Source organism: Eptesicus fuscus, chromosome 1, assembly GCF_027574615.1.
Source record: "Eptesicus fuscus isolate TK198812 chromosome 1, DD_ASM_mEF_20220401, whole genome shotgun sequence".
NCBI classification, from domain to species: domain Eukaryota; kingdom Metazoa; phylum Chordata; class Mammalia; order Chiroptera; family Vespertilionidae; genus Eptesicus; species Eptesicus fuscus.
Window position 1 is genome coordinate 132954988 of NC_072473.1, and position 27805 is coordinate 132982792.

Sequence of the window (27805 nt, forward strand, 5' to 3'; positions counted from 1 at the left end):
GAGGATGTGAAATTGCACCTTGCTTCTTAAAACAATGCACAATTTAAATTTATTAGTTGGTTATTTCTGGAATTTTCCATATAATATTTTCAGACTGCAATTAACTGCAGCTAACTAAAATCACTAAGAGAAAAACCGTGGATGGGGGGGAACAGCTGTACTATAAATTTTTGGAAATTAGTTATTACAGTAATTTAGTCCCCCCTTACATAAATAGCCTAATTTTACCTACCTCCAAAAGGAAAGAAGTTAATTCCCAAGACCTAATTAATTCAAAATGAAAATTCTTAAGCTATAAATTTATTTTCAGGAATAAGAAAAAGAAGTGAGAAATTTTGTTTTCAGAAAATATTTTTGGGATCATTTCAAGCTGCTAATTATTTGTATTCACAATGTAGAAGCAATTTTTAAGATACTAGAGGCCCGATGCAGGAAACTTGTGCAAGAGAAGGCCTTCCTTGCCCTGGCTGCCGACACCGGCTTCCCTCCAGCAACTAGGACCCGGGCTTCCCTCGCAGCCCCAACTTCGTCTGGAAGGTCATCAGGAAGGACATCCAGTCTAATTAGCATATTATGCTTTTATTATTATACATTGATCTGGGTGAGGGCAAAACTCTCAAATTAAGTTATATTTGCAAAAGGACACTCCATACCTGGCCCCCATTGGTAACCGAGAATATCCGAGTAGTGCCACCACACTGCTTCACATACCACAGGAACCACAAGGCAGACACCTCGTGAGGCTCAGAGGTCACATTGATGTTCACAAAGAGAGATGCAAACCGCCTAGCTGTCCTGGTCACAGAACAAGAGGTTAATACAGATATACTTCACAGGATATCATGGTTTTAAAACACAATTTAGTATGGTTACAAAAAATTTCTATGGCTATAAAAAAACACTCATGAATTCAGTATATGAAGGAATGCATATTTTAACTCTTTGGAAAAATAAACTTTCCCCTTGTTTTTAGGGATTGTGGGTTAACTCTAAATATGCTAATCCCAGTGTAGTCTAAAGGATCAATATGCTTCTCAAGGATAATTAAGGATATCTGTTCTCACATATTGAATAACCATCCTCTACTCTCCACCTCCACAGCCCCCACCTTGGTCCAGGCTGCCAATGACTATCACCTAAGTTACAATGGTGGCTGCTCTTGGTTATCCCTAAATGGTTCTCTTATATTCCCTCTTGATGCCTCTCTAAATTATAGCCAATGAATTTTTTTTTAGAGGGAGAGAGAGGGGATGTGAGAGGGAGGGAGAGAGGAACACTGATGTGAGAGTGGACCATCAATCAGCTGCTTCCCGAAACCCAGGCATGTGCCCTGGTCAGTGTGGCTCAGTTGGTTGGGCATTGTCCTATGCACCAAAGGGTTGCACAGCCTTTAGAAAAGCTGTTTGCTATTCTCTTCACCTGGAAAATAACTTCTCCAAACCATCTAACCTTCATAACTCCCACCATTCACTGTGGCTCATTCCTGGAATATACCATGCATCCTTTCAGGTCTGTACCCATACACAGTATATAATTCTTGGAGGATACCATCCCCTTACACCATCCATGTATCCCCCACCATACCCCAACTACTGTGGTTCATTCCTGAAAGACACCATCAACAAGCACCATCCATCTTTTATGTCTCCCCTTAGTCCACTGACTCATTCTTGGAAGATATCACCCCTCTACACCATGCTTTCATGCCTCCCTCATGCACTGTGGCTCATTCCTGGAAGATACCATCCCCCACAGAATCCCACCTTCTTGTATACCCCATAAAATGTGGTTTATAGCTGGAAGGTACCATCCTTCTACATCATATATCCTTCCTGTCTCCCTGCACAGTAACTGCAATCTTGAAACAGAATACCACCTTTATTCTCTGACATTTCAAGTTCACTGTTTCACTCTCCTAGCACTATGTAACTTTTCCATGCTGCCAGTATCCTGCTAAAAGAGGGTAGGAGCCTTGTTTGACAAATTCACCACCCTTCCTCAATGCTTGGTACAGTGCCCTCACATAGCAGCCCCACACAGTGACTGAATAATCTGTAACTTGGGTAACAACACAGATTTTCATTGAAAAAATTATATAGTTTATATTTTTGTTAAATATACTAGTGTCCCTCTAGTTTCATATTTTTATATCTACATGGAATTACTTTATCTTTCCAAATTGCTTCTGTAGCTGACTGCTATATAATCTGAAAACATTAGTACTTGTTTTATTGCAAATCACAGAACCTTGTTATTTAAAAAAGTTCTACTTCATTCACCTACTTCCTACTTATGTTTTAGGTTCATTTTATGTTCAAACCTGCTCTGAAATCTCTAAGTGCCCTCAATGTTGCTACTGACTGAAGAATCATTAGGTTTCCTCTTAACTCTTTCCCAGTAACTTTTAAAGAAAAATGCTGCAGTTCAAGATAATATAGAATCAGAATGGAATATAAAAGTAAATTTTAAATAATCAAGATTACTGTGTCCAGCAGATTTTATCAATGAGTTCTTTCATGGTAATTCTGTCCCATTCTTCGGCATGTGGGGCATTCCATGGTGCATCAGCTGGAATCTACAGAGAAAGAAGGGCTCATATGCAGGTGTGATGGTTACTGCCCACTGCTCTGCCAAGATGTCCTAAGAAAAACCTCTGAAAACTGGTAAGTTTGGGATGGATACCCCTTTGGACTCTATGTCCTAATGCTGTTGCAATAATAATAATAATAATAATAACAACAACAACAATAGCAGCATATACATGCATGTATAATATGTAATATATATATAAAATTAATAAATTTTGATGATAATTATTATTTAAAGTTAACACCCATTTTTAAGTCCCCAATTTAAGTTTGACAGAGTGATGTTACAAAGCCTGAGACTAAGACAAAAAACTTAAGGGAAACAAATATTTCTCTCCTTTACTACTGAAGTCGCATCACATATGGGTAAGACAACTATAAGTAGGATACCTGGTGAACATAAATCACTAGGTTCTCAGTGACAGAGCGGAAAGCACACAGGCATTAGTATTAGATGGATGTGGATTTGAATACTGGTTCCCTTGCTGTGTGGTCTTGGGGAAATTACATAACCCCTTGGAACTAATTTCCCTCGTTTATAAAGTGGAAATACTACCAACTTTGCAGAGCTGTTGGGTGTATTGGAAATGATATGTATCATTATCCAGAGCAATGTTCCCTGTGCTGTGGAAGGATACTAGAGAGCTGCTAGTTATTTCAGAAACAGGTCATGTGCTAGATGAACACACAGTTTACCTCCTTTCCCATGTTATCCATTGTCCGCCACAGATTGTTGTAATCCAGATATGCAATGGGGTTCCAGACTGGAGGGAAGGCACCGCGAAATGGGTAAGTTTTCCCCTGTAACATAAAAACAAAAGAATAATGCGTTAAGTGAGGTCAGCGTTTTAAAAACTCAAAACCAGCCAACCTAAGAGCCATTTTCAAAGTAACAGGATCCTCAAAAATAACAGGTCTAGGTAGTTTTTAAGGCCTTATTTCTTAATTCTTTTTTTCTTTAAAAATAAACATCTTGTAAATCTTCATAAGGTCGCAATATCTTATAAAATTTTATATGAGATATTGATTTTTTATCAAATAAAACATTAGATATTTGTAGAAGGCCTACTGTGTGCGCTTTACAACATTAATAGCTGTGTTGGATTTTTTAGAAAGGGCTAAAGCAAAACTCTTGACCATCAAGGCAGGGACATAAAACATAACAGCATTTGCATTCATGTGTGCACACTTGCAAGTGTATGCACACACACTCCAACTGAGTAAAAATATATGCAGCCAGTAAGCGACAAAGAAATAATTTTCTCCTCCACAGTAACAAATTCAAATAACCTTGGCAGATTACATGATCTGATTTCTTATCTAAAAATACTATGTTGTTCTGCTGTAATACTTTTTAAGCCTCCAAATTCTTTATCATCATTACTAACATTTATTAAGATCTTTCTCCATGCCTGGCACTGGCCTAAGCTCTTCATATGCATTATCTTTTGTAATGCTTACCCCAACCCTGAAGAGGCAAGCACTATTAATATTCCAATATTATAAATGAGGAAATTAAATCCTGGGGATATTAGCTAGGAACTAGTAGAAAGGAAATTCTCTGTTCCCAAAGCATTTGCTCATAAACATTGTTTTCCGGCTTCCCATATGGTTGATGAAATGTTGAGATAGGCTTGTTCTAGAGACATCTTAAACTTCCCAAGAGAGAACTTTGAAATGTGAAACTTATAAACCTTCCCCTCATGTTTTTTATAATTCTAAAGAGTAAAAATGGAGACTAAAAAGCTCTGGGGTATAAGACGGTGTTGAGGAAACAAGGTCATCTTTGGAAAATGCCGAACTATATTCTGAGAGAAATGGGCAGAGACATTTTACCCAGAACACAGAAACAGCTATGGAAAGGGGAGAGAATGAGATTAGGTAAGCTCACCAGCAGTCTTCACAACAGCTGGTTCTTGTTATAATTCTTCCCTTAATTAAAATTGGGAAAATTTACATTTTCCTCTATAAGATGAATTTATATTCAAGCTGATAGCCTCACAAAAACTTATCTTTGCTTTGTAACATTATTTTAAAAAAATTAAATATGCTCAATCGTCTGAGAACATTAAGAAAAATATTATAGCCCTAACCGGTTTGGCTCAGTGGATAGAGCATTGGCCTGAGGACTGAAGGGTCCCAGGTTCGATTCTGGTCAAGGGCATGTACCTTGGTTGCGGGCACATCCCCAGTGGGGGGTGTGCAGGAGGCAACTAATCAATGTTTCTCTCTCATTGATGTTTCTAACTCTCTATCCCTCTCCCTTCCTCTCTGTAAAAAATCAATAAAATATATTTTAAAAAAGAAAAGTATTATAAATATAGTTCAACAAAACATGCCCCACATTCCTAATGAAGTTTTTCTCAGGGCAATGCCAAACATGGTATGATTTCATGCAAGGTCCTAAAGACCCCATGAGCTTAGCCTTGTTGAACAGAAGTGGCAGAAATGAAGAGTTCAGTGAGAGAGAAGAGCCTAGCCTGGCAATCTTTTTTTTAGGAATGGGTGCCACGGAATATTCTAAGAAGATCATAAAGACCCACCATTACATTAATTATTATCCTGCTGACAGAGGCACCAAGTTGATAAAGGGATTTTATTAATTTCACTCAGCATTTTCTAGCTCCTCTGCTCTTATTCCACAGAAAACCAAAATCTACTAAAGAAATGCATATATGTAGAAACAGTCATCCTCATGTCACCTCTGACTTTCTCACAAGCCCCTGGAAGACTCATTTCCTCTATGGCCTGCTTCTACACTAGAAAACCCTTGAGACTACTTTTGGCATGTTTGAATCTCCAAAGTCGTGCAGTGGGAGGGCCCAGAGATGTCTGTGAGCTGAGAACTGCCTGCTAATCAGATTTTCTCAGCCTCTTAAATGTAATTCGTAGTTTTCTCACAAAGGAATCAGTAGTTTCGTAATCCAAAATCACAGAATCTTAAATCCTAAATCTTATCAGCAGAAATGCCTTTACAACCTAAAAGAGTGAGGCAGGAACTTCAGGAATACTTCCATATATCTACTGCTCTTTAAAAATAAAAGGAAAAAGTCTTGAACAAAGGTCAAGTTCATTTTGTGCCTGTACTGTACTCTGAAATGTTCAGACCCTTCCAAAGTGGCCTTTAATCTTTAAAGGATAATATCTTTGATACGGCAGAAATTGTTGATGTCCAGTAGAACAGAGTGTCCTGGAAATTTTGCCCAAAATACTTAAGTCCCTTTGAGAAACCACAACCTCAATCTACCAATGTTCATAATAACAGGAGACTATTGCCAGATGACAGCAGTTTATGGCTCCCACGTTATTTTTTATTGTTGTACATATAAGATAAGCCAAGTTTATAGTAAGTAAGTAACATTTAGTGATTGGCATGTTAGAGTTTCATCTCTCTTTATTTTTATATTTTAGTTAAACAAAAGGAAGTGAGTGTTATTAAAAAGTATCATAGGCCACTGAGGAAAGCTGCCAACTATTTTTCTTTAATCATTTTGAAAACAAACAGATATATTCTGGATTGGTTTAGGAACATGTCTGTCCAACCCATTTGAATTACTTGGCTCCCTTCTAGTCCCATTGTTTTGTGACAACACTGTAAGAGAAATCTTTTAGTGGTTTCTTTTCTATAGTTCACAATAATGCTTTAAATAAAGAAAGAATCTAAAAAGAGATGCATTAAATAGGATGACAGTACTGTGTTGTATTAATAATTAATGCAGGTAGCCAAGCTCTCTTCAAACATACATAGTTCTACTCTACCTTGAAAAAAAGCCATCATAATAGATAAGGAAGAAATCTATCCCATTGGAATGTGCTGGTTCTCCCAAGTCTTCACCTAGTTCCCATTCTTTGCAATACCCTGACTGACTCCCATCTACTGACTCCCCCAGGGCCCAATCCCCAGCCTTTTCCTTTTCCTCTGCCCAGCTGTTTCCCCAGGAACTCACCCACCATCTGGGTTTGTTATTATTATATTTGCACAACTGTTATGGTTTGCATTTTTCATGCCTCTGCTCCCTCTATGTTTATGAGTACTACCAAATTGTTATCTACAACCTTATACATACTTAAGGGCTGGGAGCATGTTCCTGGATGTTTGTTCATGCCCTGGTATTTCATCTTATTCTCAGCCCCTCTTCTCAAGACTTGCACAGCTATCAGCTAACACAGTGGGCACTTGAGTTGTGCAGTCCCATCTTTGGGAAAAGATAACCATTAAGCTCAGGTATAAATGATGATTCATCATCAAGAATGAAAGGTTTCAACTAAATAGTTATGCCATCTTTCCCAAAACCCTTTCTCTAGTTATATACAGAAATTACAAACAAAGCAATTACAATGTAAATAATATGAGTTCTTCTGGAGGCTGTTAAGTAGGTAAAAATAATTGACCGAGCATTTTAACAGCTTTAAGATATCATTCACATGCTCTATAAGATCATCCATTTAAACTGCACAATGCAATGGTTTTGGGTATATTCAGAGTTGTGTAACCATCACATTTAATTTTACAGCATTTGTCACAGGAAGAAATCCTTACTCATTAATAGTCACTCTCCATTCTCCCCCACCACATTTGAAGAACTGTCACACTATTTTCCAAAGCAGCTGCACCATTTTACATTACCACCAGCAGTGCGTGAGGGTTCTAATTTCTCCGAATCCTTACAACACTAGTTAAGGCCTATCTTTTTTATTATAGTCATCCTGGTGGGTGCAAAGCAGTATCTTATAGTTTTGACTTGCATTTCCCTAATGACTAATGATGGCCAAACTTAAATCAGGCTTGATGAGTGGAACGTCAGGTTGTTGAGTCCATCCTTGTTGCCATGACACTTTGTGTGGGCCCACTGAGAAAGTGAGAGTGGAAAGCGATGGTGTGATGGCTTTATACTGTGTCAACTTGTTCAGGCTAAACTGGATTTCCCAGAATTTTATTTCCTATATATTTATGGTTAGGGTAGGTCACAAGATAGATGCTTATCAGAGATTTAGAGAGCAAAAGTGAAGCAGCATTCATTTTGTAGTTCACACCCATTATTGCTTATCTCATCTCATCGCACAAGGTACCTATGGCACCTCGCCATTTTATACACTGTATTAAACTGATTTATGTACATGTCTTACTTTCCTGACTAGTCTCAATGTGCCGAGAAGGACTATGCCTCACACATGTTTATCTCCTACAGTGTCTGGTAAATAGCAAGGTTCCAATAAATGCACCTTAAATGAAGAAATAAAATGGAGTATGGAATTCTTGCTTTTATAACCCATACCAAATTGTTACCTACAACCTTTTACATATTTCAAGGGCTTGGAGCACATTCCTGGATGTGTGCACGTTCCTGGATGTTATTCTCAGCCCCTCTTCTCAAGACTTGCACCGCTATCAGCTAACAAAGTGGGCACTTGAGTTGTGCAGTCTAATCCTATTTTTTTCTACACAAATGACTTTCTCTTTTCCCAACTCACACAAGACCTTCTAATGAATGCCAATTTAACACTAATTTTTATATCAGTTCCACACACATACCTTTTCTACAACAGCCATAATCAATATTACCTTAAAATGTAGTAGAATTCACTATGTGCAAAATGCTGAAGGGAAAAAGAAAAAGATGGAAGACTCAGTTCCCTAGGGAACCTAAACTCTGAAAACATTTCCTATGTTAGCATTTCTGACTCTGATCTTTATGGAGATTATATGAAAATGGGTTCCATGGTCATAAATTTGGAAATCCTGGCTTATAGTTAAATAGCTTAAACAAAATTTTTAACTGCCAATCCTCATAGGACTCCTAATTTGCTAATGAATATCTTGGCCCTCAAAGATAGAATATGGACCACTTCCAAAATTTATGTGACCAACAAAACCCTTCTTTGGCAAAGAACTTTTGGGATTCCTGTTGCTAAGAAAATATTCCCTTAAGCATTTCTTCCTATTCTGGCTGGCACTGGCTGCAGCCTGGGAGAACATGGGAAAACATGGGCTAGAAAGAGGAGCTGCTATAACCAGAAGACTTATTTTCCAAATGCCATAAATGGAAATGTATTCTAATGTATATCTCTCCTGGACAAGAGTGCGCATCATCCCACAACAAGGAGCTGAATAAGAGGCATGCAATGAAATCACTTGTACATTTGCCTCAAACTGCAAGTGCTCTGTGCTGAGTCTCTGGCTTGGACTTCTGCCCCTTGGAACTAGAACTGGGCAGGAGAGAGTAAGTGCGTCAGAGCAGGTCAAGATGGTCAAGGGGTGTTAACTGAGTGCCTTCGCCTTGTGCATCCTGGTGACAGGGCAGATGCAGCCCTGACTCTCTACTGGATGGAGTTATCTCAGACATGGCTCCTGTGATCATGATGGTGAAGACAAGATGAGGATTTTCAGTGAGAGGGAGGGTGGACCAGGAGCCATCAGATTCCTAGCACAGTCTTTCCAACATTCATACCATCAGAAAAATATTTATTTTTAAATCTATAGATTGGGAAAAGTCACAGATACTCATGACTTCTTTGGTGGGTGCCCAAATAATTATGTAGATTAGCAACTTCACCCAAGTCTGTGCTATATTTATCAACTGCTGATGGACAGCAAGTGTGAGCCAATAGTGATTTTTTCCCATCGTCTCTGAAGCCTGATGCTTTTTCAGAGACATTTATCTGCTGAATACAGCAGTGGAAAGTAGGCCATGGGGTACTTTGGCAAACACACAAAATTAAATCTCAGCCTGACGTTTACTATGTATAATTTGAGCCTGACAAATTACATGAGAGCTATGGGAATGAAATGAAATGTACTAGTAGTTCAGTAATTGTTCTGTTTGTTTGAAAAATCTAACATAGGCGGCCTTTTAAATGAAAAGGACTCAGTTCCACAGCTTTCAGGATCAAAGTGTTCATTACATTTAAGTATAATTTACACTAACATTTTCTGTGATCCCATCTAGAATTATTTTCTTCTGGTTGCATTAAACTCAAACACAAAGCAAAAAAACAAAATGACTGCACCAGTCTGCATTCCCACCAGCAGTGCACAAGAGTTCCTTTTTCTCCGCATCCTCGCCAGCACTTGCCGTTTGTTGATTTGTTGATGATAGCCATTCTGACAGGTGTGAGATGGTACCTCATTGTCATTTTGATTTGCATCTCTTGGATGATTAGTGACTTTGAGCATGTTTTCATATGTCTCTTGGCCTTCCTTATGTCCTCTTTCAAAAAGTATCTATTTAGATCCGTTACCCATTTATTGATTGGGTTGTTTATCTTCCTTTTGTTAAGTTGTATGAGTTCCCTGTAAATGTTGGAGATTGAACCCTTATTGGTGATAACATTAGCAAATACACTGAGTGGCCAGATGATGATGATCTCTGAATGCATAATAATCTAGCCACTCAGTGTATATCCTATATAATAAAAGGCTAATATGCAAATTGTCCCCTCGACCAGGAGTTCGACCAGCAGGAAGGCTGGCCAACCGCCCATGTCCCCTCCCCTGGCCAGACTGGCTGGACCCCACCCATGCACGAATTCATGCACCAGGCCTCTAATATATATATATATATACACACACACACACACTGAGTGGCCAGATTATTATACGTTCAGTGATCATAATAATCTGGCCACTCAGTCTATGTTCTCCCATACAGTGGGCTTTCTTGTTGTTTTGTTGATGGTTTCTTTTGCTAAACAGAAGCTTTTTATTTTGATGTAGTCCCATTTGTTTACTTTCTCTTTAGTTTCCATTGCCCTAGGAGCTGTATCAGTGAAGATATTGCTTTGGCATATGGCTGAGATTTTGCTGCCTGTGGATTTCTCTAATATTTTTTATGGTTTTCTGTCATATATTTAAGTCCTTTATCCATTTTGAGTTTATTTTTGTGTATGGTGTAAGTTGGTGGTCTAGTTTCATTTTTTTGCATGTATCTGTCCAATTTTCCCAACACCATTTATTGAAGAGACTATCTTGACTCCATTGTGCACTGCTGGTGGGAATGCAGACTGGTGCAGCCACTGTGGAGAACAGTATGAAGTTTCCTCAAAAATCTAAAAATGGAACTCCCATTTGACCCAGTGATCCCACTTCTAGGAATATATCCCAAAAAACTAGAAACACCAATCAGAAAGGAAATATGCACCCCTATGTTCATAGCAGCACAATTTACCATAGCTAAGATTTGGAAACAGCCTAAGTGCCCATCAGCAGATGAGTGAATTAAAAAACTCTGGTACATCTACACAATGGAATACTACTCTGCGGTAAAAAAGAAGGAAATTTTACCATTTGCAACAGCATGGATGGAACTGGAGAACATTATGTTAAACGAAATAAGCCAGTCAGAGAAAGATATAAATACCACATGATCTCACTCATTTGTGGAATATAATGAACAACATAAACTGATGAACAAAAACAGATCTAGAGACGGAGAAGCATCGATCAGACTGTCAACCTCAGAGGGAAGGTAGGGGAGGGTGTGGGTAAGGGGGAGAGATCAACCAAAGGACCTGTATGCATGCATATAAGCCTAAACAATGGACACAGGCACCAGGGGGGTGAGGGCATGAGTGGGAGTGGGGGGCAATGAGGGGGGGGGTAAGGACACATATGTAATACCTTAATCAATAAAGAAAAAAATGAAATGCTATGAAAAAGTACTGGACTGTTCAAATACAAGGTATCAACATTATTATCATTATTTGTCTCTTCAGTTTTAAGTTCTGTGTTTGCTAAGGTTAGTTATCAACTAAATTATCTATCTGTCTCTGTCTCTCTTACATATATTTCTGTAGGACCTTAAACCAAATACTTGTACTCTAATAACTTTCTCCCATCTCTAAAATAAGGATAACTGTCACTTACTGAAACTCTGAGGTCCACTAGGTTTTCAAGTTATTTGTTCATTGAGTTTGACACAGTAGTGAAAACCCTTGGAGTCCACACCTGAGAGAGAAGGCTATATAGCAGCATCAATCCTGTTAAGTGGCAGGACAGGACAATGACAAAAAATATGTTCTGGTTGTATCAGAGCGAGCTCATAGGACAATGGAACTTCCCTTCTTCTGGAAGTGCCCAGCATGGAGCAGGTATGGAATTCATGGGACATGATAAGTTATTTTAAGGTTTCAACAGTTAGAAGGCTATTCTGCAAGTTTGAAAATTCTGGACCAATGATTAAGCCTTTTGGTTGGGTGCATATTCTGGTAGGGGTAGTGGCTTCAGAGTAGGGAGGAAGTAGAAAGCAAGAAGTGGGGAGGAAGGAGGAGATATTAACTTCAAACTGACAACTACATTCAAAACCTCCATTAGTTGGGTTATCATGGAAACTAGAGCAATTTCTCTTGAGGAACCTGCTTATGTAATGTTTTATTCTGTCATAAGGTTCTTTTTGCCATTAGCCAAAATGTTGAAGCCCCAGTTGAGGGGTTGATTGCAAAGATCCACAACCTAGTGAGAGAAATCCTTTGTCTGACTTAAAACAAGGCAGGAGGGGGAACTCTAAACTACTATTCAATTTCTGTAGTAATTAACTCCCTATTAAAAATGAATGGGAGAATAAAAGAGTTCTGTGGATTGATTATGGTAGTATAACAGTGTGAATGTACTTAATGTCACTGAAATATACACCTAAACATGGTTCAGATGGTAACTTTTATGTGTATTATGTGCCACAATTTAAACATTAATGGAAGGAAAATATTTAATAATTAAGCTGAGTTTGCTACATATTGGGCTGGCACTTCAATTGAATAGGAACTTTATTCTCTTGGAAACTAAAGTAGAGGCTTATCCCTAAAAGTTTATAGGGGAATAAAAGGAGCCTTTGAGAGAAAATGGCTAATGCTGACCTAGCTTTCCAAACAAGGCTTTAAGAGTAATTTCTGTCACTAAGCTTTCCTATGACTACAAGAAGTAAATGAAGTCTTTTAAAAATGGATGTGAAAAACAAAGGAAGTTACTAAAAACTATTTTTTACCAGCTACATCAATATACCTTTATACTGAATACATGATACATCAAAATGAAAATATGTGAACATTTTTAGTCTCTCTGCTTTTAAAAACCTACATATAATTGTAATTTAGAGAGAAAACAAATAATCCTGGCATTACCTCATGTCTGCAATCAAAACAAAATTTCTTATCACGAGCACAGGCCCATTATTATTTGCCTAGCCTTACCTAATTGTCTTTTTTTCCATCTTTAACCCTGATTTATAAAAATTACTTTAAATCATTTTTCTTTCTTTCCTTTTTGAAAACAAGGCAGAATATACTGGCATACAATAAAGTACTATTATCTTGAATATAATTTCACTAGTAAGTTTACATAAATCATTTATCACAAAGTATAACCAGTAATTCCAAACCAGGCGCTAGACCTCTGGACTTAGTATTTAGTACAATAATGAAAGCCATCTGTAGTCCTCAGCCTGCTCAGTGTAACTGCTCCCTGAAGGCCAGTGGGGCTCCAGATGTGGGACACAGGGACTTCCCACGAAAAGAGAGGAAGCCTCTCTGGTGCATGGAACCACATAAGGCTCCCAGGCACACATCTCATGCCTCAGGAGGCCCTGCCGCCCAAATGGCAGGTCCTTTTTGTCATGTCTTGGGACAGCTTATTAGAGGAGTTCCCAAGTTGACTTTCTGCCCATTGAATAAGGGAAAAAGTGGTGTAGCCCACAGAACCCTGAGCTTGAGAGCTGGAAAGCCTCATTTTGGCTCCTAAATTCTCTGAGCCTCTGTTTTCTCATCTTTAATATGGAGGTGGGGGTGAGGATAATGCTTATTACTTGGGAAGCTCAAATGAGATAACTCAGAAGAGATGAATTTAGGGGATGAATAAAAAGGAGATAAAGACGTGGTAAGTAGCATCTCTACAAGTACCTAAACACCTTTAAATTCTTGTGTTTACTACAGAGAGTGATTGAAAGTAAATGTATAACTTTCTTTAAAGACAAAACGAACACCTTCTGTGAACTGGTATGGAAAGGTGTTAAAAGCACCTTTAATATAAATGTCCCTAGCCCTGGTCATGTGGCTCAATTGGGTAGAGTGTTGTCCCATACACCAAAAGGTTGTGGATTTGATTCCTCGTCAGGGCTCATACCTAGGTTGCAGGTTTGATCCTGATCAGGGTATGTATGGGAGGCAACCAATGGGTGTTCTCTCTCACATTTCTCTCTCTCTCTCTCTCTCTCTCTCTCTCTCTCTCTCTCTCTCTCTCTTTCTCTCTCTCTCTCTCTCAATCTCTCTGGTCTCAGGTGAGGATTAAAAAATAAATAAATAAATAGATAAATAACTAAATGTCCCTAATCCAAAAGAAACACTATTGTAAGCAAGGGGTCCAACACATACGTGGCAGACATTGAACCAAAAAAACAACAACAACAACAACAACAAAAATACATCTTCTGCTTTCAACACAGCCTACTGGCTATCCCAAAGTTCACTTCTTAGCAATAACTACAAGAAATTACTTAGCCTTCCACATTCTTGAAAGGCTTTGATTACAGTCGTTGGCATAGAAACCTGGAGTAAATAGCTATGGGAAGAATAGAATAAGTGCAAGGAAAAAATGCTTGCTGAGCTGTTACTATCAGGAAAGCATACGTTGTTTCAAATGAATCTTCATCACACCATTCTCTTAAAAAGACTGTGTGGTATATATTTATAGTCTCTAATTTTACTTTGAGAGGATGTGAAAAGGAGAGAGAAAGTCAGAATGCATGAATATGCCAATTTATCCTTCAAAGCAGCTCCTGAACAAAACGTGTTGCTCCTTCTCTGGTAGTGTTCTTGAGCTCCACCCCCTGCCTGCATTATAATGATCTGAAGGAAATGATGGGGAAAACATCAAGCATTTCCTCCTTTCTCCCCAAGACCTGGCAGTGCAAAATTTAACAAAAAGGTTCCACAACCCAATGAAACTCACTTGTAAAACAATCACAATAATGTGCATTTTATTTACTAATGCAAATAAATGAATGAATCAATGCAAGAGGTATTCAAGTCCATCTGCTTCCCTTACAACATCCAAAGAAAAAGAATCGTTACAGAGGACATTTTAAACCTATCTAGCTGATGCCACTTCAAATCCACATTTTAGGTTAAACATACATGATTAATTTATAATAATTTTACAAATCAGATCTAATCTCCCAAATAAAGCCATATCCAATTCACAATATTCATAAAAACTGTTCACTGTCAATACCAGTCAAGAACCTTTTATATAATAACTAGAGGCCTGGTGCACAAATTCATGCACCACTGGGTCCCTTGGCCTGGCCTGCGGGATCAGGCCGAAACTGGCTCTCCGACATCCCCCGAGGGGTCCTGAATTGCAAGAGGGTGCAGGCCAGGCCGAGGGACCCCACCAGTGCACGATTGGGGCCAGGGAGGGATGTGGGAGGTTGGCCAGCCAGGGAGGGACCGCGGATGGGCCCCAGGCTGTGTCCGACCCCTCTCGCTCAGTCCTGATCAGTCAGACCCCAGCAGCAAGCTAACCTACCAGTCGAAGCATCTGCACTCTGGTGGTCAGTGCATGTCATAGCGAGTGGTTGAGTGGTCTTAGCATATCATTAGCATATTATGTTTTGATTGGTTGAACGGCCAACTGGATGACCAGACACTTAGCCTATTAGGCTTTTATATATAATTTTTTTAACCCTCACCTGGGGATATGTTTTTACTGACTTTAAATGGCCAGCTCCATGTGAGCAGCAACTTAGATCATGTGCCCACCACTGTGGTTCCAGCCTGGAAGGATATCTGGTCCAGAGTAGACTGCTTCAGGAAACGAGATGGTGAGATACCTTCCAATGGACTTGTGTTCAGCCAAAAATTATTGGAGGGCCAGTACACTTCATTAAGGACCCTAAGTGTCATTTCCTAAGCCACATACACTGAGTGTCCAGATTATTATGATCTCTGAATGCATAATAATCTGGCCTCTCAGTGTATATCCTATATAATAAAAGGCTAATATGCAAAATGTCCCCTTGACCAGGAGTTCGACCAGCAGGCAGGCCAGCCAACCACCCATGTCCCCCTGGCCAGGCTGGCTGGATCCCACTCATGCACGAATTCATGCACTGGGCCTCTAATATATATATACTGAGTGGCCAGATTATTATGTGTTCAGAGATCATAATCATCTGGCCACTCGGTGTATTGGAATCACAAAGAGCATGCAGTCAGGCGGTAGGCAGACTGTTACTAGTTATATGACCTGTCAAGTCACTTTACCTGTCTGAGCCTCTGTATTATAAGGGGATAACCATGCCTGCCCAACAGGGTGGATGCAAGTGTTTAATGAGTTGATGTATAAAAAACACTTAAGTGTTTATTGTGAGGTTCCCGGGGGAAAAAAAAATCTCTCAGCACCTGAAAGTTAAGTGCAAAGGATTTGGTCTCTCTTCCTATATTAAATGTACTAATACACATAAAAGTACTCGATATGTTAGCTGCTCTTATTCTTACCATTGTTATTACTTACCAGTCCAGAGAAAAGCCAGGCCCTGCAGAAAAGAGGAAGTGGGAAAGCAACAGAATTTTTTCCTTCTTGACTGGCCTATTGAAGCCAGTATTCCTAAACCCTTTTTGTACTTTTTTTCATTCCTTTGTTGACCTCTGAATCCACAGTTTTTCTAAAAGCTACTGGTTTGTTTTTTCTCTTATGTCTCTGCCAAGACTCTCCCAAGCCATGTAGCTATCAGTTTCCCAAGATTCCTGACCTACCTGATTGGGCTGTGGTGTGCATACATCACAAGCATCCTGAACTCCTAGCTCCAAAAGGCCTGGGAGACACCAGACTCACCTAATTGCCTGGAGTTTAGTGGGGGATAGCTGTATATTTTGAGAAGTGATGCGGATAATGGCATGGGAATCCTGATTTTAGAATGAGTAAGCGATGCTAGTTCCAGGATGTGGGCTGCAATGTCAGATTGGAAACCTGCCTTCTTAAGACACAGTTCCAGACTCCAGCTGCTCTCTTTGGCTTCACTGAGACACTAACACTGGCAACAGCTGCTGCTTCTTGAGTGGATATCAGCATTTAGAGTTTAAACAATCATTTGTTTAAACAGTAGGAGACTGCACAACCAAGCTAGACTTTGCCAGAGTCAAGGTTAGGTACAGAGAAAATCACCAAGGCGTGTAAAGAAATGCCAGATAAGAAGAAAAATGAAGCCCTAGCCTAGCTGGTGTGGCGCAGTGGATAGAGCATTGGCCTGCGGACCAAAGGGTCCTAGGTTCAATTCCGGTCAAGGGCACATGCCTGGGTTGCAGCCTAAAAGGCCCCCAGATCGTGCAGGAGGCAGCCAATCAATGATTCTCTCTCATCATTGATGTTTTTATCTCTCCCTTTCTCTTCCTGTCTGAAATCAATAAAAAATATGTTTCAAAAAAGAAGAAATAACCTAGTCAGAGTCTTAAAAAGTTGCCTCTGCCAGGCCAGTGTGGCTCAGTGGATTGAGCATCACCCCATGCACCAAGAGGTCACTGGTTCAATTCCCAGTTAGGGCACATGCCAGGGTTGCGAGCTCAAACCCCAATGGGTAGGGGCATGCAAGAGGCAGCCGATTGACGTTTCTCTCTCATCAATGTTTCTCTCTCTCCATCTCCCTTTCCCTCTCTCTAAAAAAACTATTAAAAACATATTTTTTAAAAAGTGGCCCCCAAACTATTATGTTCTTTGGGGCCTTAGAACTGCATCATAGATGCCTCAAGGGCTTCCAGGGGCTGTATGTGTGTGTGTGTGTGTATCACAGGCACCCCCATACTCCAGAGAGGGGAGGAAAGGAAACTGAGAGCCTCCCACCCTACTCTGGTTGGACTGGGGTGGGGGGTGAAGCCTTCCAGGGCCACATTGGGTGATGTGGAAGAGAGCCAAGCTGAGACAGGACCTCTTACAGTAAGTAACTCCAGGAGTTCACAGACACTTTTTTAAGGTAAAGAAAAAAGAAAAGAAAGGCAGAATACTACTTGAAAGCCAAGAACCTATCTTTATGATTGCTGAGGGAAAAAAAAGTAAAAAAACCAAACCAAACATTTTCCCAAATACAATACTCCCCCATTGGTCCCTTGAGTAAAGTATCAGGCTTACCTTGACATACTGAACAACACGTTCGTTTACGTTCACTTTGTAAGTTTTTAAGCCCAGCTCCTTAGATAACCTTAGGATCCTGTTCTGGGTGGGTCCCACATAAGCCCCGCCAACATCTACGTAACCAACATGTTTGTTCTGCAAAGAGAAAAAAGTGTTCAGAAGACTTTAGTTAAAACTTGAAAAAAAAGTTTGTCTTATAATAATAAAGCATTTATTTTTTATAACTTAAATGGGCCTTAAATTGCAACTCAAAAACAGCAATCCTTTCTCTTCCACTCATAAATCCTGTAAGATATTTATCACCAATCAACCCCATTTGCATAGCTATTGGTGAGGCCAATTCAACAATGACATACATAAAGAACAAAGAACACTGTAGTACATCCTGCTAATCTGGAACCTTTTTAAAGTGTTCATGTTATTTTATATGCTTTTCTTTGGGGTATGTTGCTGGAGGGAGTCACCCAAGGATTTATTAGGCCTAATTCTCTGATTTCCAAAGATGAAATTTTAAATCAGCCTACACCGATGGTTTCTTTAGCTGATTTTAAAACACTTGCAGGGAAGAATGCATCATAAGAAAAAGAGTACAAAAAAGGTATTAAAGAGATTCATATACCTAACAAATTAGTTTATAAATAGGCAAGCATTCTTTCTTATACTGAATTTTACTTTACTCCTCTTAAATGCAGTTCTACATTTTTCCAGCCTCTTTTTTTTTAACACATTCCCCAATGATTTAATCAGTAGATTAAATATTGGCGAGTTATAAGTCCTTCATGTGTTTGTCATAACTCCATATGTGTCTTACTACTTTGTTGTTTATCCCAGTTATTATTCATGTTGCCTCTTCTCCTGGTTTGCCTAATTATATTTTATTGCATGCCACTCATTGAATTTGAAAAACATGGAAATAATTTTAATCCTAGGAGGATGATACCTTTCTTAGAAATGATTCATGTCTTCTTCTGCCCAACACCTAGGTTCGCTAACAATACCAGATAACTTTATTGCATTTTCTGTGCATGAATGATTTGAAGCTGGGCTGCAATGCACACATGGACTAATCCTTTTGCAATTTGCCCTTAGTCCTAGGACACAGTCCAGCTCAAAGCCCAAGGAGTTTACCAATACCTCCCTACACACACATACTTTTCTGAACTCTGGACTTGACCTTCAGTTGCCCTAGCTTTGTTAGACTTTTGAAAGTACTACTCAGCCTCTCACTTGCTCAGCAAACTCCTCCCTCCCCACCACACTGGTAGGGGGATAAGTAAGTCAGTCTTTTTCTTCTGGATGTAGAAGGGTTTGGACAATTTACCTAATCTCTTATTTCCATAATATTGTCAAGTATTATTCAACCTTGATTTCCTAGAGTAACCCAACCTCATATTATCTTATTTCAGGAAATACTTTGCTACCTTATTTTCAAGCTTTTTGTTTATGTTCACAAATGAGATTGAGATCATCCCATATTCTACTTTCTTCTACAGCCCTTATCTATTTTGTACATTAGAGTATAGCTAATCTCATGAATTAATCATACTTTCATAGTCATAATATACAAAATTAATTAAATGATCTCTTTGAACATTAGGTAAGACACATCTATAGAGCTATCTGGGCTTAGTGTTTTCATTATGGGAAAATAAACTAAAAATTCAATTTATTTTGAGGCAAAAGCACTACTCATACTTTCTATGTGTCTTCTTTTTTTTTTTTAATATATTTTATTGATTTTTTACAGAGAGGAAGGGAGAGGGATAGAGAGCCAGAAACATCGATGAGAGAGAAACATCGATCAGCTGCTTCCTGCACACCCCCTACCGGGGATGTGCCCGCAACCCAGGTACATGCCCTTGACCAGAATCGAACCTGGGACCTTTCAGTCCGCAGGCCGACGCTCTATCCACTGAGCCAAACCGGTTAGGGCATCTATGTGTCTTCTTAACTCAGTGTTAATTTTGATAAATTATATTTTTCTTGTGGTATATGCATTTTGTGTATGCTTCAAAACTATTGGTTTAAAGTTCATGACATCTTCTTTTCATTTATTCATTATTTTTTGGATGTCTCTTTTTTTCTTTAAAAATATTATGACAGTTTTCTATTTTCCATAAATCTCTTCAAAGAATCAACCTTTGTTTCACTGATCCTCTTTAATAGGTATTTATTTTCTTATCATTGATTTATGCTATTTTTTCCCTCTTTAGGATTTATTAGACTTAATTTTCTAACTACTTGCATGCTTAGCTTATTCATACTGAGTTTTCCCATTTCTACTTAGGCTATAAATTTTCCTCTAAGTACTGTTTCAGTTATATCCACAAATTTATTCTATTATTTCCCTTATTGTGCAATTCTAAGTATTTTCAAATTTACATTACACTTTCTTCCTAAATCCATGTTTCTAAAAGTCTGTATTTTAATTTCCATTGAAGGAGCGGTTTTTAGTTAAGTTTCTGTCATAACTGTATTGTGGTCAAAGAATGTGGTTTATATGATAACAATCCTTGAGGCTCACTTTATATCACATGGTCAATTTTCAGATGTTTTCTCACTTGTAAACAACATACAGTCTATAAGCTTTATGCATATTCTATACATATCCATTAGAATAAGATTTAATTGTGCTCAGCCTTTTTTTGTCTGCTTACTTTATTATTTAGAAATGTATGCTTAAAATCTCTTCTATAGGGCATTTATAATTTACTTTATTTTGCTTAATCCCTTCACATATTTCACCCAACCCCGAAACCTCCTCCCCCGCCCTGCCCCTCTGGCAGCTATAGTCTGTTCTCTATCTTTACGTCTGTATCTCTATTTTGTTTGTTAGTTTATTTTGTTCATTAGCTTCCAAATGTAAGCAAAATCATATGGTATTTGTCTTTTTCTGACTGGCTTATTTCACTTAGCAGGGGGTTGTAAGGACACTGGCTTTTACTCTTGAGTGAGGAGAGCTATTGAAAGGTTTGTACCAGAAAAGTAACAAGGTCTGATTTAGATTAGGAAGGCTCATTCTAAATGATGCAATAAGACTTGATTATAAGACATTGTGAAAACAGGGAAATCAGTTAGAAGGCTATTGCAGTAATTTGCCCTAGAGATGGATTCTGGATGTATTCTGGATCTATTCTGAAGGCAGAGCTAAAAGAATTTCCTGACAGGATGAATGTTGAGCATGACTCCATATTTTTTAAAAAGTTGTCATCCTCTGATATGAGGAAGGCTGCTAGAATAGCGATGTTGATGAAGAAGATGAAAAGTTCAATTTAGATATGTTAAATTTGAGATATCTATTCAACGTCTAGGAGATCAGCAAATTTCTAACTTCCTTGACAGAGCAGCATGTATATAATTTATTCAGCATTTTATTTACTTAAATGGGGAGAGTTAATCGGGGTTTCCATTCTGCCATAATACTAGAAATGAAGTGTTCCTTTGACCTTTTATTCTGTCCCTCATATAACTCTTACGTCCCCTTTACTAACTATTGGTGCTTTCCTCCAAACTCTCTCTAGTCTCCAACATCTTTTTTAAGATATGAAGAAGGAAACTGGCATCAGTGCTCCAATAAATTTCTGGGCTTCAACAAAGACTGTAAGAGAACTTTGAAACATGATGGCTTTAAAACACTGATACTATCCTTAAAGTAAATAACCCTAAATGAAGCAGTAAAAAAAAAAAAAATGAAACACTAACAGAATGTTTCTTTATAAAGTTGAAACATTCTAAAGGAGTTGCCCCAGATTCAGTCTGAAGATACTAATATTATAATACCACATTCTGCCATGTTGTACTTCAGTCTTTAGGGTTTTGATTTCAATCTCATTACTCAGTCTTTGAAGAGGACACAAACATGTAACCCTATTAGAAAACAAATGCACCATGCTTGTGGTAGCCCTATAGGCATTTCAACTTCATTAATTTTGTTCTGAAGAATTATACACGTGTCACACCAGAAAAAAATTGGGAAGTTCTGAATGAATAGAAAATCTATCTTAACCCAGCTGCCAAGTGACAATGTAAAATTTGACATTTCAGTACCTAAAGATCCAGAGTAATTTTTATGACACCTCCTCGCCAAGTAATCCTAATGATTATGCTATTAGAAACAATTATAATAATATTCAAATCAGTTTCTTATTAAATGCCATTTCTGTCCCTGTTTCCTAAAACCCTTTTTTTCTCCTATTCATTTGAAATATTATAAATGTTAAATACTAGTTTCCAAGCATTTCAGAGTTACCTTCCCATATACCTAAAGGGAGTTATAATATCATGATCAATACACAATAGTTCCTGTACAGTATTGACATATATAAATTATGCAGCATGAAAAAGCAGCCTGGGGCAATAACATGTTAGAATTCTCATTTCCCTCATACAAATAAATTTGTTCTTAACTGAAAATCTCCAGCATGACTGATGCTCCTATTTAATAACCAAAAGGTTTTAGAGATAAGAAAAGTAGGGCTAAGGGACAACTTAATAACCAGCTCCAAAATGAAGGAATAGTCTCCAGAAAATGACACTGGAATCATATCTAATAACATCATACAGGCAGAATATGCAAATCTTCTTTTGAACTACAAACACTTGCCTTCAATTAAAATTTGAGTTGGAAGGGAACTCCATATAAATTATATCTCAGTGCTCAGATGAGAAAACTTAGGTGTAAAGTGCTAACAGGACTTACCCAGGGTAAGACAGTGTATCAAGCCAGTACAGGGGCCAGAACCCCAGGCTCCTAACTCCAAGACCAATAGCCTCCCAGTGGGCTACATCTGAGGAAGTACTCAGAAATCCTCCAGATACAATGAATCTGGATTTATAGTAACTTAAAGCAAGCAAGCAGGCATGTATCACAGAGCAGCACTTCTGTAGTATTTCTTGGCAAAAGGCAGATTCAGCTTCAGCAGGTCTGGGGCAGGGCCTGAGATTCTGCATTTCTATCAAGCTCTCAGGTGCTTCTGAAACTGCTGGTCTACAGGACACTTTGAGTAGCAAGGCTATAGAGCACTCTTAGAGCTGAGCAAAGTGGAAATGGGCCCATGATACAGCCCTGTACATCCAAAAATGTAGGAAGTGAATGACTGAGGGGAGCACAGCATGGTGTGGCAGACAGCTGGTGTAATATCCTAGTTTAGATGTTCTTGGTTGGCTATTCCATATCCATTCATATTCCCTTTCCCATGCCTGCTTTTAGTATGCATCCTGAAAAAGTTAAATACTTTCCCAGACTCCCTAGCAGCCTAGGATAGCTATGTGCCCAACTTTGGCTGATGGGACTCAGGCAAATGTCTGCGGGGGTCTTCTGATAAAGGAAAAACTTAGTTGCAGGTAAGACTTGGGCCACCTCTTCATGCTCTTTCCTGCCTTAAAAGAGAATTTGATGCTTAGAGAGGCAGCACCCATCGGGTTACCACGAGGCAATAATAAGCCAACATATAAAGAATGGCTGAGTTGAAAGACTGAAAGAGCATAGTCTTGATGACAAAGCTGAACCCCTGCCCTAGCCTGGACTACCTACCACCAGACTTCTTCTTATGTAAAATAACTGAATGTTTGTATTGCTTAAGCCATTCTTATTATCACTACATAGATATTCTTTTATAAGTCAGATACATATTCTAATTAGAAGGATGCTTCCTCTCTCCTTCCAGTCATTTCAACAGTTCAGTTTTGTCCTTACAGCCAACCCTCAGCCTTTAACACTCTGTGTGCTCTAACAAAGAGTGTCATAAATGCTCTTCTAAGTGACAAACACCAGGGTCTTTTCAGTCTTCATTGTATATCAAATGCTCATGGTATTTGACTCTTTAAATCATCCCTTCCTCTTTACTCTACTGATTTGCATGGCACTGCTCTAGTCTGGTCCTCTTCCTCTGCCTCTACTACTTTCCTCTAACCTCCTCTGCCTCTGCCCGACCCCCCTTAAATCTGCATGCTCCCCAAACTTCCATGTTTGGCCCTATTTCCTTCCCACCCTATGTCCTCCCACTGTGTACTTTCATCAGCTCCCACAGATTCAACCACCTGCAACCATTTCACTGAATTAGTAGCAAACAATAGTTAGTGTTCATTTTTCCAGAATGGTGCTATAAGCCCGAGTACAGACATACCTTGGAAAGATTGTGCATTTGGCTCCAGACCAAAGAAATAAAGCAAATATCCAATAAAAGGAGTCACACGATTTTTTTGGTATCTCAGTGCATATAAAAGTTATGTTTATACTATACTGCAGTCTATTTAGTGTATAACAGCATTATGTCTAAAAAAACAACGTATACACCTTAATTTTTTAAAAAATATATTGCTAAAAAATTGCTAACCATCATCTGAGCCTTCAGCAAGTCATAATCCTTTTGCTGGTAGAGAGTTCTACCTTCAATTTGTAAAATATGCAATGTCTGCAAAGGGCCATAAATCAATGTGCTATAAAACACAGTGTGCCTGTATGAAAAGCAGTGATGTAATGAAAACTGGGTTTCTTCTCAAGTCTAGCTGACCCCACCTGACCAAAAAGTGTCTCTGGCAGCAGCACACCTCTAAGGGAACAAGGACCAAGAAAAAAGTTGTGCAAAAATATGTTGCATTTGTTTCTCCTTCCTGTAGCTACACTTCTTTTAAGTTGTGAATCCTTGGATAAATAAATAAGGAACCTATACTAAGTGCGTGTGTGTGTGCGCGTGCACACGGGCATGTGTGTTGCGTATGTATAGTTACTTTGAGTCCAGTCAAACTATTACCCGCCCCTAAGACACTACAGACTCTATTTAGATCTGTAGTATGGAAATTATGACACTGTACTAAAGTTATTTGTCCTTGTTTGTGTTCTTCATTAGGATGTAAGCTCCTGAAGGTCAGAGGCTGTTACTCTCTTGGTGAGTGCTTGTTGAAAAGAAGGGACACTGATTTGATGGAGTACTTTAGGGCTATGGAGGACAAATGGCTTCACTGCATGGACTCTTGAGATCTCTTCTAGTTCTGTGTAGTCCAATGACCCCACTTCTAGTTTGTGTGAGATATCTACACTAATAAAAGAGAAACATGCTAATTGACCATACCTTCAGGACACCCACCAGCCGATCAGGAGTATGCAAATTAACCCAACAAAGATGGCAGGTTAATTTGCATATACAGGCGCTTGGGGCCTCTGGGCAGCGTGGGAAGGTGGAAAGGCGGCTCCGGCCTGGAGCGAAGGCAGTGCCGGCAGCCAAAAGAAGGAAGGCCCATTCTTTCACGAATCTTCGTGCATCGGGCCTCTAGTTACATAGAAGTATTTAAGTCACTTACTCTTATAGTGTACGTTCTACCTCCAACTCTGTCCCGAGCTTCTAAAACCAAAACATTAACTTCATGTTCAGCTAAGAGTTTAGCAGCAGATAATCCTAAAAGGGGAAACAAAAGAAAAAAATCAAAGAACATATTAACATATAAACATGAAACATACAAAATTTAACCAGGTCTACACATAAAATTAATGCAGGGCATAATACACAACCCATTGATTTTGCTTTCTAATAAATTCTGAGCACAGTGATTAATTGGACCACCAATTTTATAATCTGTCATATATATTATATTATCTATCATACTTTTATTATCTAGCATAAGTTTGGTTGAAAAAGTATAATAATTTTTAAAGTATATATTTTTTGGTTTTTGATGATAATCAAATCACATTTAAGAGGATTTTAGTTCAAGGTGGGTACAAATATTGGGATGAAAAGGAATCACTTTGATTTTCTAACCACTATGCTGTATACCTGAAACCAATATAATATTGAATAAAAATTGTAATTGAAAAATAAAATAAAATAAAAAAGTGGGGAGTTATGTCCTACTTCCTTGAGGGTGAAATATGGACATGAATTATTTAGAATTCTTCGGCTCAAGAGACATTTATTTATTTATTTATTTATTTATTTATTTATATCAGTATGGACTCATAAATGGCTGTTTTATACTTTGGGTTATAATCCAACTAGAGGCCTGGTACATGACATTCATGTACTGGGGGGCAGGGTCCCTCAGCCCAGCCTGCGCCCTCTTGCAGGCCTGCGCCCTCTTGCAGTCTGGGACCCCTCGGGGGATATCTGCCTGCTGGCTTACATCTGTAATTAAACTTTCAAGGAAAAGGTTCTTTGCTTCCTGGTATATAAATCTCAATTATCTTGAAACCTAGTTTGATGCTTACTTATGCCTTCTTTACCTCACCAAGGTTTTTCCTATATCTTGCATCTTTAAGCATATTCACAATGCTCTCTTTCAGAAAAAAAAGAAATTGGCCCATTTCAGTCATGCCACCCTTTCAGTTAAGTTTCTGGATTTCCTTCCACAACAGATGATCTAGTGCCTCCACCTCCTCATCAGAACAAACGTTGAAAAGTAGCATATTCCTCACAAAAAAAAAAAAATGTCCAGTGACCCTACTATTAATATAGATATAATCATCGGTCACACCATTCCTGTTATTCTGTTTTATTTTTCTTCTTAGCATACATTGCCACCTGGCACATTATAAATATTAGAAGTCAGCAGACTCTAAATGCTACTAGTACATTTTCTGATCTTTGGACCAGTATTGAATTTTTTAGCAAAATACAAGAGAATATCACGTGCATACACATTTATTTGGTACATACAACCTTTCCTATCTATCTATCTATCTATCTATCTATCCATCCTCTATCTATCTATCTATCTATCTATCTATCTATCTATCTATCTATCCATCCACCCATCCATACATTCACCCATCCATTCACACATACATACATACATACATCTATATCAATCTATATTTTCTACTTCCTTTCAGAAATAGTCGCTGCTTTTGAAAACACCAAATCTTCTAATCCCTTTGATAAGTTCAAAGACAGTGTTGTCTCAAATGATAAATAGATAAAAACTAACAATTAACTTCAATCTGTACTGAATTGGACAGACTGTCTAGACAGCCCTAATCTATTTAATTATTGTTCAGCATTCGTCCTCACTTTAGATAAATGGATCTCACCCAAGTTAGGGAATGCAATTACCCTTTAATTCATTATTTGCTCTATTCTTTCATTGAAACTTAAAATACACCAAGGGCGCTCCACACTGCTCTCCTTAGAATCTGCACACTAAGATGCACTGGGCTTTAAAGCAGTCGATTCCAAAATGTTTTATGGAACACTAGTCCTCAAGATGCTCAAGGGAAAGTATCAATATTCATGGAAGGTGGAATATCACATGCTGTCTCTCCTTCTGGGAAATGTGTGGTGTGCAATGGCATATTAAAGGCCCTGTTAAGTCCTACAGTGAAGACACCTGTTTAACTTAGCATTTTTCTACCTTCTGCCTTTAAAAAAAAAAAAAAAACAAAAAACTATATCTCAAAACACACTTTTCAAAAGCTGATTTCATATTGTAAAACGTTGTTCACATATTTACAGTAATAAAGTCCCCTGAGCAGGTTTTCAGATGAACAATGCCTAGAGCATAAGCTAAGAGTATTGAAGCAGTTTTAATGTAGCTCTGGCTTATTCTCTGCTGACTCTCCTAGTTCTTTCTATTTATTCTTAAAAGTGACATGTTTCTTTAACTTTGACATTTGTTACCACTCTGGAATGTGTATAATATGCATCATATTAAATTTTTAAGTTAATGTTCTATTATTCAGTGAAATGGTCTCCGGTCAACAGAATTCTTACATAACTACATATTTGGATTCTTGGGCCGAATACTCTGAGGACAATAAAAAATATACTCAAACATCAGCTCGTACTGAAGTTTTAGAAGCAATATTCCTTAAGCGGGAAACTAGAGAGTAAAAACCATGAATTTTGTTTAAGACACATAGTGACCACTCAATCAAGAAATATTTATCAAGTGAATAAACAAATGAATGAATGAATGAACAGATACATGCATGAAAAGGGGGCTTTAATTTAAGCCACATGTCCCAGTGAATTCACTTAATCGGAAATGGTTATATTAAAGATCATTTTCATTACATTTCAGAATACCCAAAATCCATACGACTTCTGCCAAGCATTGTTTCCTCCATGAAATCCTTCCCTTGTCACTCATTTACTGCTCCCCTCTGTATCAC

The 27805-nt window shown here is 38.4% G+C and overlaps 1 protein-coding gene across 1 annotated transcript in view; it reads right to left on the reverse strand.

Annotated features, from left to right (window-relative positions):
- Positions 1-27805, reverse strand: part of MAOA (monoamine oxidase A) — a 53370-nt gene that overhangs the window by 16920 nt on the left and 8645 nt on the right. Inside the window, exons 2-6 of the mRNA XM_008153024.3 lie at positions 25000-25094; positions 17698-17835; positions 3285-3389; positions 2484-2575; positions 654-795 (exon numbers count right to left, since the gene is read on the reverse strand). Of these exons, the coding sequence (XP_008151246.3) occupies positions 654-795; positions 2484-2575; positions 3285-3389; positions 17698-17835; positions 25000-25094 (572 nt within the window). The remainder of the gene's footprint in view (positions 1-653; positions 796-2483; positions 2576-3284; positions 3390-17697; positions 17836-24999; positions 25095-27805) is intronic.